This window comes from Trichosurus vulpecula, chromosome 9, assembly GCF_011100635.1.
Source record: "Trichosurus vulpecula isolate mTriVul1 chromosome 9, mTriVul1.pri, whole genome shotgun sequence".
NCBI lineage: Eukaryota > Metazoa > Chordata > Mammalia > Diprotodontia > Phalangeridae > Trichosurus > Trichosurus vulpecula.
In genome coordinates, this window is record NC_050581.1 from 61,751,787 (window position 1) to 61,765,274 (window position 13,488).

At 43.7% G+C, this 13,488-nt stretch overlaps 1 protein-coding gene across 1 annotated transcript in view; it reads right to left on the reverse strand.

The window, feature by feature from the left end:
- Positions 1-1,112: 1,112 nt before the first annotated feature.
- Positions 1,113-13,488, reverse strand: part of LOC118832130 (dynein intermediate chain 1, axonemal-like) — a 149,270-nt gene continuing 136,894 nt past the window's right edge. Inside the window, exon 13 of the mRNA XM_036739560.1 lies at positions 1,113-1,203. Coding sequence (XP_036595455.1) covers positions 1,113-1,203 — 91 coding nt within the window. The remainder of the gene's footprint in view (positions 1,204-13,488) is intronic.

The window sequence follows — 13,488 nt, forward strand, 5'->3', positions numbered from 1 at the left end:
AACAACTCTTAATGTGGGCACTCAACTTGGTCAGTGAGCATCTTATAGCAGTGGATAGAATTGGTGTCCTGAACTGGTAGGCTTGTTCATTCATGGCACTCATAAATCAGTCATAAGTGAGCTTGGTGTAGTGGAAAGAGCCATAGTCTGGGCTCTGTGGCTAACCCTTGTGATACTTAGCAAGTCAGTTAAAATCTCCAGGCCTCAGTTTCTTCATCTGATAAATGAGGCGGTTAGATTAAATTATATTTTAGGTCCCTTCCAGTTCTGCAATTCTAGGAGAATTTCTGTTGTGTGAATGAACTTGAGAGCCAGAGGCATTACTCAAACTAGAAATGGAAGTTAGGAAGCAATCCAAAAGAGAGTGTGGCATTTTCAAACAGAAAGAGAAGGAAGACTGCTTCTGGATGATGAAAGAAGCTAATGTCTATCAGAGAGGGTGGAAGTAAAGATGGTGTTCCCCATGGAGGTCCCATGGGCCCTTGAGAGACCATCAAGGGGCAGAGTTTAGATAATAGCTTGGGACAGTATTGTAGGTGAGAATGTTGACTCCTTTGGGTAGAGATACTTGACTGACTGATGGTAAGGGATATGGAATAATGTCAAGCGTACAGGGCTACAGATTAAGGAAAGGAACCATCACCAAGGCAATTGCCAGCCAAGTCAATCTGTGGACCAGAACATGGTCCTTTGCCAATTTTCTTGTAACATATGTGTTCTTAGTTTCTTAGACAATTTTATTTGTGAAAACTCTAATATTAGACTGCTTCTAGATGAAGAAAGAAGCCAATGTCATGCCAGAGAGGCTGGAAGTAAAGATGGCCTTCACCGTGGAGGCTGGGGAAATGAAACTGAAGGGGCAAAGTATGGTAGATTTTCCCCTCTAATGTAGTTGGATGGTGTAGACAGAAAACAAATGTGGTGTCAGTGTGCCCCTAGTGTTTGGGTGTGGTAATGGCAGCAATCACACTACCTGGGCAGAGTCTGAGGGGTTAACGTAAGAGAAAGGCGGCAGGCCAAGGTGACAGGTGCTCTAGCCCTTTCCTCCTCAGACTTGTCATGACAATTCACGTCACTATAGCCCCACACTTCCAAGCCCCATGACAGCAGGCTCACTCTGCAGATGCCTGAAAACTCTTGCTTCCTCCGTCCCGAGGCTCTGGCATGCTTGGGGTGGAGCCATTGGTGAGTGTGGCATAACTCCTGGGAGAGAGGAGGTAAGGGTTATCAGATGGCCACTACTATCTATCAGTAGTCAGTACTTTAGCTACCAGAAGGCGATCGTTCTGACTCTATCTGGGAGGAAGGTTGGCTTCGTCCAGGGAATGAACAATCACCCTATGTGGTCAAGGCTTCTCTTTGTTGGCTGTTCTTAGTAACTCATGGCATCCCACCTTGGGCACTCATGTGGTACTTATTTTTTCCATGGAAGGTACCTTTCCCAATATTCTTCTGTCTCATACAGAAAAAAAACCCAGGGTCCTCTAATCTGGAAGCATTTTTCTGATTCTGAGTTGGCAATTCCTGTTCCATCCAGAGGGATGGGGCTTGTTCAGGGATGGAGAGCACTGTGATAAAGATGATACAGGGAATGAAGAAGGTGGGGACCTCATCTTGGGGTCACCTTGGCCCCTCTGTTCTTCCTCCCTTTTGTCGTGCACAGTCACCAAATCCTGCTGCAGGAGCCTGTGGAAATCTCGGATTTTCTCAAAAAGTGTTCAGAAAGTAGAACTGTGCTGCCTCCTCTCTTTCTAAATCTCCAGATCACTGCTAAGAGAGGAGCTGTTATATCTACAGAATTTTCACTGCATGAACACACACAGATACAGGCACATTCTCTCTTCCTTCCCTCTCCCTTTCTTCTGCCTTCCCCCGCCATTGATGCTGTGATTAGCCTGCAGAAGGTAGGTCTCTGTGCAGACAACTGGATCCAAGCAGTCGGTAAACTTATGAAACACTGGCCTTTAGTGGCTGGAAAGAACATATCAGTTCTCCTTTCCCAGGAACATCTCCACAATAGGCCGTGGTGAGAAAGGGGAGTGAGTTTCTTATGGGAACCTCCTGCTGAGAACAAATAGTGTATTATTTGGTTTGCCAAAGTTGGCTTAAGAAGTGTGTATTCAGCTACCATGCAATCATACAGGAATTCATATCTGTTCTAGATGGGCACTATACAAGAGAATTACAAGAATGTTGGCTAAGTACTCAGGAAATACGGATCAGACAAGGAAATGTTACACCTGTCCTTGCCAGAAGGGAAAGCCATGCTCTGGGTGAATGCTGCCAAGTCAGCTTTGCTGTCCTGGGATTCCTGGCTGGATTCTAAATCTGCCTGGGTCCTGAGAAACTCCAGCAGCCTGAGGACAGCCTGGGGTAAGGTTTGGGAGGTGGTGAGAGAGCACATCAGGCCAGCATCGTACACTGGGACCAGGCCTCAGCTTTGTTCTCCAAGAAGATGTTATCCCTGCTATATATGTGTGTATGTATATGTGTGTGTGTGTGTGTATATACATATATATATATATATATATATATATATATATATATGTAAATTTTTTTGCATAGGCTTGGTCCTGTTCCTATGAATGCAGCTAGGCCAACTAGAAATCAGCAGCTGCAACCCTGAATGAATAGCATCTGTCCTTTGGCTAAAAGAATCCAGCCATAGGTCCCTCTCCTGAATCCTCCAAGGGATAGTGGTTTCTGTGGCTGTTGAGCAGTGGTTGTCTCTAACCATTGCTGCTCCAGTCAGCCCTGTCCATCTCACTGAGCCCTAGGACTCAGTGGGAGAATGACCTGCCCAGTGAGGGGGGGATTCAGTGAGCTTTCTTTCCTAAGCTCCATGACTCTCAGATGTAGCTTGGAAGTGGGGCTTGGCTATTCTACCTGACCACAGCAGAGCATTTGGTGGGATTGGGGTTACAGTGAGGTGGGGAAGGCAAAGAAGAGTAGAAATGGAAGTCAGAGCTCTGGGAATCATACAGATACGGGAATATTGTCCTTCTATGAATAGGATGAGTGAGGAGATAGAAAAAAAACCATGCGGAAGGCAAGAAATTTGGAGGAGAACAGGGTAGGCTAGGAAATCAGCAAAGAGGAAGGTGTATAGGGTGAGAATAACGAGTGTGGGTCTCATCTGCTCCACAGACTTTCCAGGACAATTATTACCAAAAAGAACACCTGACTCCTTTGTGTCTTGCTGGACTGCAACATAATTAGAATTGTGACAGGCGGTCTGGACCTTGGGGGTCAAGTCAGAGGAGATTTCACAAAGCAGCCAAATCCAGTCCTTGAATTTGAGCCCTGGAGCTCAGGCCTGTGACCCTGTGCAGTCTTGGTAACTGTAGGTGGAAGACGTGTTTTTCCTTAGGAAAATTGGTCAGTTTAAAACCACAGGGGAAAGGAAGGGTGAGAAAGGATAATAAAATGTGAGGAAAGTCAGAAGGTATCTCTCCACATTGTCAAGCATTCAGCCAGGTCTGGCCTGGTAAGTGGAGAAAGTGACCAAAACATTCTTACCCTATTTTCCAGCTGTCTCCAATCTGCTAGTGGCTGGGCAAAGCTGCCCATAATCACGGATGAGCTTTAAAATGCAAGTGCCCCAAGGAGTATAATGTTAGTGACTCACACTTACTAAGCTTTATACCTTTACTGATATATCTATAAGAACCTGTTCTGGACGTTGAATTTTGATAGGGGGAGGAGGAGAGGCCCCAGACACGAAGCTCCTTTGAAGGGTCTTATCTACAGAAACCGCTCTATTCGAGTGCACCCATTTATAACCTGGCCTGCCTCTACTTGGCTCCTTGGCAGAACTGAATTATCCACTGATGGTATTAAATACAAAACAGATTCCCCTCCCCTGCCAGTGTCTTGCCCATAGCAGCACCTCTCCATCATTTTGTTCTGGTAGGATTCTTGGGTCACATACAGCAGTGGATGGGGTAAGGAATCTGTTGGGTCTTCAGTCACCCAAATAGTCCATTATCCAACAAATTGTGAAGAGGTCTGTTTCAACAATGTTGCACAATGGATAGAGGCTGGGCCTGGAGTCAGGAAGGCCTGAGTTCAAATCCAGCCTCAGATACTTACTAGCTATGTGACCCTGGGCAAGACACTTAATCTTGTTTGCCTCAGTTCCCTCACCTGTAAAATGAGCTGGAGAAGGAAATGGCAAGCTGCTCCAGTATTTTTGCTAAGAAAACCCCAAATGGGGTCACGGAGAGTTGGACAACAACTGTTTCAACAACTTGAGGATCACCATAACTTGTGGTGAAGGATCAGTCATCTTTTGTGTCAATGTCCTCCCACCCCCCTCAACTCCCCCAACTCCCCAAAACCTCTCCCACTAATTCTGGAAAAGGTGGGTCTGGACCCCTCTGGCCATGGGACCTTATAACACTTTAGTGTGGTTGAGTCACTTCTGCTCTGGAATAGCCCTGTTAGACTTGGCTACTGCCAAGCTGGAGAGATTTAGGGGCTTCATTTTAAAATTGGTGTGAGAAGTCCAATGCTGGGACTTCTGTGAAGTCTCCCTTGACTAGCTGAGTACTCTGGGGACCCTACAAAAATCAAGAATGACCACTAGTACATGGCCAGCCACCAGGAAGAGGTTAGTGACTAACAAACCTGCTTCTTCTTTCTGCTCCACAATGAGTCCCAGTAGCAGTCTGCATAACCGTTCTTCTCCTGTCCGTGCTCTGCTCTATCTCTAGGCTGTGTCTCATCTCTTTTACTCTCACTCCATCATTCCCTTAGACACCCACTTCTTATCATGTCTCCCTGGCATTTCTGTTGGCACACTGGGGCAGAGCTGGGAATGGAATGTTCCACAATGCTTCTGGGGATCTCTGAAAAAATCCCTGCCTGGCCTCCCCTCCTAAAGATCCTCTTATACGGAGTACCATTGCTACACAATTCCCATATAACCAAGAGGTCACTTCAAACAGGTCCACTTCAAACAGGATTTGATGCAACAAAATTCCCATCCTGTCAATAAGGCAGATGGTTCCTTGGCATTTGCTAAAAGTAGCTTTCTCCTGTGGAGCCCAAAAGCCAGTCAGTGTCAGGTCTTGGTAATGATTGGTAGCCTAAGATCTACCTACACCCAGGGATGTCAGATCTTTGGGACAGATTCTAACTACCTGATAAAACTGGTACAATAGGCAATTTCCAGTTCATTTACTAGTTTACTCCATCCATTCATTCATTCATTCAACAAATACTTGGCACAAGGATCAGGGTCCCAGGCACAGACAGGGAGCTGGAAAGGGCCTTAAAGGTCATCTAATCCAATTCCCTTATTTTCAGAAAAGGAAATCGGGCCCAGGAGAAGTGAAGTAATTTGCTCAAAGCTGCACAGGTCATGAGAGAGCCAAAGCTAGAACTAAGGTGGTCCTACCACACCACTACTGAGAACCTGCTGTATACAAGGAACTTGGCTCCCTAAGACTCTCAAGAGCCAAGCCATTTTTTAAACAGCTCACCACATTCCCCTCTGCTTAGAAATAACCGTTTCCTTAGAGGTTAATGCCATCATTCACAGTGGTGGAGGTTATCCAGCCGCTAATAATTTGGGGAGAAGCTGAAAAGTGGGATTGGTTGGGCTCATTAGGTCAGGCAAAAAACCCAAAACAAGCACTATAAAGGAAGCTGAATTGTGGATGTTCTGTGGGACTTGGACCCTTAATATCACACTGGTATCAAAATCTGGGTCCCGGTATCAGTTCTGCTTGACCTTCGGATCATTTTTTTTTTGGCTCACTCCTTGGATTATCAACCTGGTACCAATTCCTGGTCATTGCTTTCTGCCTGTAACTCTTCAACTCAGCACTCTGCACGTTGAGTTATGAATTCTAATTCTATTTACTTGACCCATCCCATGCTTCTACCAGTCTTTCTCTGTGCACAGACTTTGTAGCTGTGGCTTTTTTTTTAAACTTCCTGGACCGGAGAGACTTTAAGCTGTATCACGGAGGGTTCTTAGCCTCAACCTAGGGCAAGCCCCATTCCTGATCCCTATCCCGCATCCCTGTGTAGAGGCAGGAGGAGAAACACACGCCAGAAAATTAAAATTGGAAGTCATTCCTGTGGCTTTTCCTCCTTTAGTAGAAGCTGTGAGTGGCAAATCTCCTGTCTAACAGTATTACGAAGTGTTTACCACACCAAATTTCAATATAATCCAGCCCATTGAAGTCAGGAAATTGAGACGATCTGGGAGCGACTACATCTTATTCATCTTTGTATTCCCTAGGGTGCCAGCACAGAAGCTTACATATGTAGGTGTTCAAACATTTGTTTGTTGAATTTAACTAAATTAGTGTTTTGAAATTCACATCTGCTAACAGGGAGGTAACTGTCTGCTCATTAGTGTCTGGCTACCACAGAGGAATTATAGAGACAGGACCCTGGGAGGGTTCTGGTCCCAGCTCCGCTCTGTCTGCTCAAAGACAGCTTGACAGCACTCCTCACCTTCCTTGTGCCCTCTCTCTCATGTCTACATTACAGACCTCAACATTCTTTCCTTAGCCCTTCCCCCTTCCCCTGCCCCTGTGCATCAGTGTCTTGGATCGGATTCAGAAGAAACGGAATGTGGTGGATGAAGCATCAACTGGAAGTCAGGAGGCCTGGTACCGGCTCTGCCACTAAGCAGACGTTGTGACCCTGGGAAGGTCACTTTACTCAAGTATAAAAGGTCACGCACAAAAATGGATCATGGAATGAGGTACCTTTTAGACCTGTAGTTAGGGGGAGAATTGCTAGCCAAGTAAGAGAAATGATTAAAAAGATAAATCAGAAAATTGTGGTGACAAAATTTTAAAGTGATTGCATGAACAAAATACAAAAAAAAAAAAAAACACATGAACCTGATCCACAGCTGCCAACATGGTTTTCTTAAAGCACAAGTCTGATCATGTCACACCCCTTCTCAATAAACTTCATTGGCTCCCTAGTACATTTAGATAAGATAGAAACTATCATGACATTTAAATCTCTTTATAAACCTGGACTCTTCCTACCTTTTCAGTGTTTTCACAGGTTTGCTTAGTCATCTTCAGTCATGTCTGACCCTTTGTGACCCCCATTTGGGGTTTTCTTGTCAAAGATACTGGAGTGGTTTGCCAGTTCCTTCTCCAGCTCATTTTACAGATGTGGAAACTGAGGCAAACAGGGTGAAATGACTTGCTCAGGGTCACACAGCTAATAAGTGTCTGAGGCTGGATTTGAACTCAGGAAGATGAGTCTTACTCCCTTCCTTGCACCCTGATCCAGATCTAATGCCCTCCACAGTTGACACTCTATCTCTTGCCTTGCTAACTTTGTGCTGGCTGTCTCCCATGCTCAGAAAGCACCCTTCCTTGCCTCTGCTTCATGGGATTCAAGACTCAGCTCCAATACCACCTTTTCCATGAAGCTTTTCCTGATCGCTCCTGACACGACTGCTCTTCTTCCCCAAAGCACCTTGTATTCATTTTATCTGTGTCATGTGTCTACTACCTTCATACTGTCTCTGCCGCTAGAATGTAACCTCCTTGAGGGCAGGGCCTGCCTCTTTTTTGTCTTTGTATCCCCAGCACTTAGCACATGCTGATTGACTGGTGATGAATTGGTCCAACCATTCTGGAAAACAGTTGGGAATCCCATTTAGAAAAGGCCCTAAACACCATGCACTTCACCTCATAATCTACAGCTGGGTATAGGCCCCAAAGGGGTTAATGCCAGAAAGAAAGCTCCTTTACATAGCAAAATATTCCTAGCGGCACTCTTTACGGTAGTGAAACAACTATAAAATCTAAAAAAAACCCTAAATTAACAACTAAACAATTAAACTAACAGATAAAAAAAAAGTCTCTAAAATGAGCTGGAGAAGGAAATGGCAAACCATTCCACTATCTTTGCCAAGAATACCCCAAATGGGGTCACAGAGAGTCAGACACGACTGAGACAACAAACAGCTAGAATATAGACTCCTGTCATCTTTAGAACCTTTTAAAATTATTTTTATGGAAATAAAAATGGAAATGAAACGGGGACCCATCAATTGGGGAATGGCTGAACAGACTGTGGTTCGCGCAATAATGCGCTGGTAAATGTTTTTAACAACTAGCTCTCCAAAAAGGAAGAACAAAGAGTACTCACAACACGCTTTTTAGTTTAACCTGCGTCGTCAACATTTTCTCCATCGCTTTAAGTCTAGACAACCAACAAAACAAAAATTAAGCCTTGGTTTCATAGCATTTGCTGCTTCTGGTTTCTGAGGTATAAAAGTGGCTCCAGCACACTTGTGGATAGGCAAATATAATGGAGTATTATTGCACTGTAAGAAGATTCAGAGAAACAGAGGATGATTTCTATGAATGATTTGGAGTGAAGAAAGCAGAGCTGAGAGGGATAATATACGCACCGGCTCCAATAACATAAATGTTATTGGATGAAAAGCCTCTGTCTACTCCCCCTAGAGAAGTGGGGGCTATGGGTGTGGAACAGACTTTAAGGTATAATCACTCTGTAGGTTGATTTTTCTTTGACATAAGGCAGGGTTCAATGGAGGTGGGGTGGTATTGTAGCGGAAGGGGTCAGAGGGAAATGATTGCTGTAGAATCAAAAGGTATCAATAAAACAAATGAAAAAAAAGCAGCTTCACCTTTGAGGGCTCAAGTTCCTGATCTGTAAAGAGACGGAAGGGTGGGAAGGATTGAGACTAGATTATCCTTAAATTTCCTTTCTGCTCTAAACAGCATTTCTCTTTAAAATTCACCCAAAGCCTTCTCCCAGTAGCCTTCTCCCAGTAGCCAATATCACATTCCAAAAGAACAGGAAAACAAAAACAAATTTAAAACCATTACAAAGACAAAGGCCTATGCCTGAAAAATCTATTTCTTTGATACATTTTACAATAGCCCATGATAAGCACTGAATAGAAATCCCAAGTATAACTGTCCTCAAACAAATATAGGCCTGCCCCAATGTTGTTAATTAGTTCTCTGAAACATATTACTTGGAATTATGTTACAGGTGGCAGTTAGTTCCAATGGAAGTATGTTACAGATGGGTAGTTGGCCAAATGGCAATTAAAACGGGCATTTGAGACTTGAGTTGGAGTTCTGTTATAATACATTATTGATGTTATTGCAACGTGACTGGTTGAGGCAAAATTACGCAGGGTATACTTGTAGCCAGAGATTGACTTCGGTGGCTCCTCAGAAAGATGCTAATTTTAAAAATAAAATCATTTGAACAGTTTAATTTTTGTCATTCTATATATCATCTTGCATTCTTCCCTGCTGAACTTAATTCTGTTTTGAATACACCATCAGGATAATTTAACAAGGTCCTCTTAAGTTCTATTACGAACTGAATTCTTTTCCTCTCTTTTTCTTAGGCATAAGCAATGACAACTTCACATTAATGAACATCCTCTTAATTCCTCCTTCTATATCACTAGTAAGGACATATGCCAATCTCGGTGCTGGTATCAGGTCCAGGGGGGCACCCCTCAGGACAGTTTTCCCCATTGGTTAGTGAGACAAACAAGCTTGTTCTAATCTCAAGCTAGCTGGACCTCTGCCTGATCCAAATCCAGGAGGGGAGGGTACAAGGGTTTACTGAAATTCTAAACTGAAAACTTATTTACTTTCATGCTAAACTCTTTATTTCCTCAAGTGCCCACCAGTGCTCCAATCACGGTAGGTCCTTTACTAATGCTTTTAAAATGTAGTTAGCTCCCGTTTCCCTCCTAGGGATTGGAGAAGGCTTAATTGGTGGCTTCTCTCTGGGACCCATACTCCTGGAGGTAGCTGGGGATTCAGGTTAAATGATTCTTGAGTCTTCCCAGTTATATGACTAGTGAGCTGACCACTCTGTAATTGGGTCCCTTGTGTCCACTATAACAGAAAACCCAAACTTCCTTTGTGCACTTGGAAAACTATAATAGGGTAACCTCAAGGTCTGAGCTATGAATTCATTCTCAGCAGAACCAGCTTCTAAAAGTAGATGGACACATGATGACTAGCTTAACATTGTATTTATCATGATGGACCATAGGTAACACTGATCTAGGCAGACAAGGTAGGAGTTTGGGACCAGAAGACAAGGACTAGGGAATGATGATAAAGAGCCCACTGATGGGATGGTCCAATCTGGACAGCACACGGAAACCAGAAATTTGGCCAAAGCGGTGGAAAACCCAGCAAGCAGATATGATACATCAGAGACCAGGAGACTTTGAAAGCAAGTCCGAACCTGCCTCAGACAGGAAGCCTGTCATATTCTAGCTGCAGCAAGAACCAAAGACAGCTTCCCAGGGTGCAACTGGCTCAGGTCTTAGAGGGCAAAGGTTCTCACTGTTGGCAACTCATTATACCTCACAGCTTCTGACAGGGCAGGCTCCATCAGTATAAAACTGACATCCTCATTATGCTCACTTAGAAGGCTCTTGGTTATGGTTCTCCTCCAAGTGCTGGACTGTTGAGCATGGTCTCTTTAGCCTGATAGTCATAAATAGTCTATCTCTGTTTTTGCAAGCCTATTAACTTAAGTCTCCTGCAACTGGGAATAAGTTCCAGTACCACAGCTTAAGGCCCTGAAAGAAATCAGGTGACTAGTTAAATGAATAAAAAGCCTAGACAGCATGTGGAAAATTAAGTTCAATGTGCCGTTTTCATTCTAATCTACAAACTGGTTTCCCTGGGCCTCTGAGGAGGGAATCGGGGAGTAAGCATATGTCTGATCTCAATGAATTCAAGTGACCAGATCTGGATAAACTCTAACCCATAGAACTGAAAGGATTGGCAGATGTGATTGTGGAGCTGCTGTCCATGACCTTGTAATTATCTTGTAGAGTGATGCCAGGTGTTGCAGGGCTGGAGAGAGGCAAATGTACTGATTTTCCAACATGGGAATAGGTTGGAGTCTAAGAAGTCTATGAAAGAAGATTTGACTCCCATTCTTAGCAAAATTCCAGAATACATCATTAAGGGGGATGATGTGTGAGCATTTGGGGAAGCAGTAATCACTACAAGCCAGCCGAGCTTCATCAAGAATAGGTCATGCTAGACCAACCTCATTTCCCTTTTTGACAGGGCATGCTTGACAAATTTTTAGATGAGCTTGGAGGCATAGCTAATATATTACATGACAGAGTTACGCTCCAAAAAAGGAACTGGATAGGCTAAAGTAATGGGCCAAATTAAGTAGGATGAAAAACCTGACAATAATAATAGCTAGCATTTATAGTGCTTTAAGGTTTGCAAAGCACTTTATGAGCATTATCTCATCTTATCCTCACAATAACTCTATTATCCCCATTTTCCAGATAAGGAAAGCAGCTACGTGGCATGTCCCATATCACAGAAGTAGCAATGGCCGAGGCAAGATTTGAATTCAGATCTTTCCCAGCTCCAAGTCCTGTACTCTATGCACCGTGCCACCCAACGGCCTGTAAAGACAATGCTTCCCTTACAGGGTTGTTGTGAGTGCCAAATGAAATAATCCATGTAAAGTGCTTTACAGATCTCAAAGGACTATATAAAAGCTAACTATTGTAATTATTACTACTAATAATAATCATAATCGTATTTTTCATTCTGCTCAGTTTGGCCTATCATTTTAAACCTATCCAGTCCTTTCTGCATAGGGATAAATGAAAAATCAACCTCAACAGAGGATGAGGGAGGTGAAAAGGAAATCAACTAGTATTGATTATTTAGATTTACTTTTAGTTTGATTATAGGATTAAACTCTTTTCTTTTTTAAAAGGGGGAAGGCAGGGCAATTGGGGGTTAAGTGACTCGCCCAAGGTCACACAGCCACTAAGTGTGTCGAGTGTCTGAGGCCAGATTTGAACTCAGGTCCTCCTGACTCCAGGGCCGGTGCTGTACTCCCTGTGTCACCTAGCTGTACCCCCCCCCCCAAATTCTGTTCTTTAGGAAAAGCTAGCCCTAACAGCTCAGCCAGACTAACATAGATAATCTCAAGTCTAGTTTATCTATAGATTTAATGAACAGACTTTATCATTTAGCAGCAGATAATTTAGAAGAATAAAATAATCATAGCATTATAAGGTTTTTTTTAAAAGTGGGGTTGATCAGAGGCTAAGTTCTCCTTTCTGGCAGCTGGAGAAAGGTTAGTCAGAGATTAAGCTCCTCTTTCCAGTCTTGGTGGATAAGCTCCCCCCTCCCTTTTTTTTTTCTTGAGCTAGAATCTCAGTTGAATAATGGAATCTTCTAATGAAGAGGCGCGGTGGCTGCTGACTAGTGCTGAGCACTAGGTCCTCTTTCCTGGTTTCAAAGGGCAGCACCTGTAAGGCAATGACTTCTCAGAAAGGATTTTAAAAAAAGCTGGGGAGGGGGGACGCTAACTAGTCAGGTGACCTGTTTTGTCCAATTGAATTACGTTCAAAACAAGCTTCTGTCATTTTTTTATTCCTCTTTTCTGTTATAAAAATCAGCTCTGTAAATCACTCTGGGTTTCTGATCTCTGAGGAGTCAGATGACCTGATTTGATATGCAAATGCTATCCGTGCAGATTAAATCATAGATGGCTCTGTAACTTTGTCCTCAGTTTCCCTTTTACTTCAGATAATTCGTTTTAATTAGAGGTCTGACTAGACAACAATTGAGGAAGACTGTTATGTCTCAGTGGACTACAAGCTCCACATAAGTCAACAACGTGACCGAAGAGACAAAGACGATCCTAGATTGTCTCAAGAGGCAACAAGGGAGGTGACAGGTCAGCTACATGCCTTGGTCGGGACGTGTCTGGAATGCGGCATTCAGTTCCAGGCACTGCACCAGGATGGCAGAGGACAAGGAATAGGGAGCGTTCAGCCCCAAGGGAAGACGAAGAGGGATTGCAGAATATAGAACTGGAACTAAAATCACCTTCAGAGGTCATTTAGTGAATGAAGTCAGAATTCAAACGCAGGCCCTTAAATCATTTAGTAGAACCATTTTCATTTTATCAATGAGGAAACTAAAGCACCAAGAGATTGAGTGGTTTGTACAAGGTCATACAGTTAGTGATAGAACCATGATTGGAACCCAACTCCTGAGTCTTAATCTAGTACTCCTTCCACTAGGACATGATGGTTTTGGTTTTTTTTTTTGGAGGGGGGAAGGCAGGGCAATTGGGGTTAATTGACTTGCCCAACGTCACACAGTTAGTAAGTGTGTCAAGTGTCTGAGGCTGCATTTGAACTCAGGTCCTCATGACTCCAAGGCCAGTGTTCTACTCACTGTGCCACCTAGCTGCCCCTACATGATGGCTTTTTTCAAGTATCTAAAGCATTATCATGTCTGGAACAGGGTTTGGATTTGCTCTCCTTGGCATAAACAACAGCGGTTGAAAGTTGCAGGGAGGCAGATGTTGGCTTGGGGAGAGGAAGAAATTCCTAACAGCCAGATCTAAACAAAAAGTATAATGGGCTGCTCCAGGAGCTAGTGAATGGGCTTCTCATTGCTGGAGGTTGGATGACTGATCAGCTGTTGG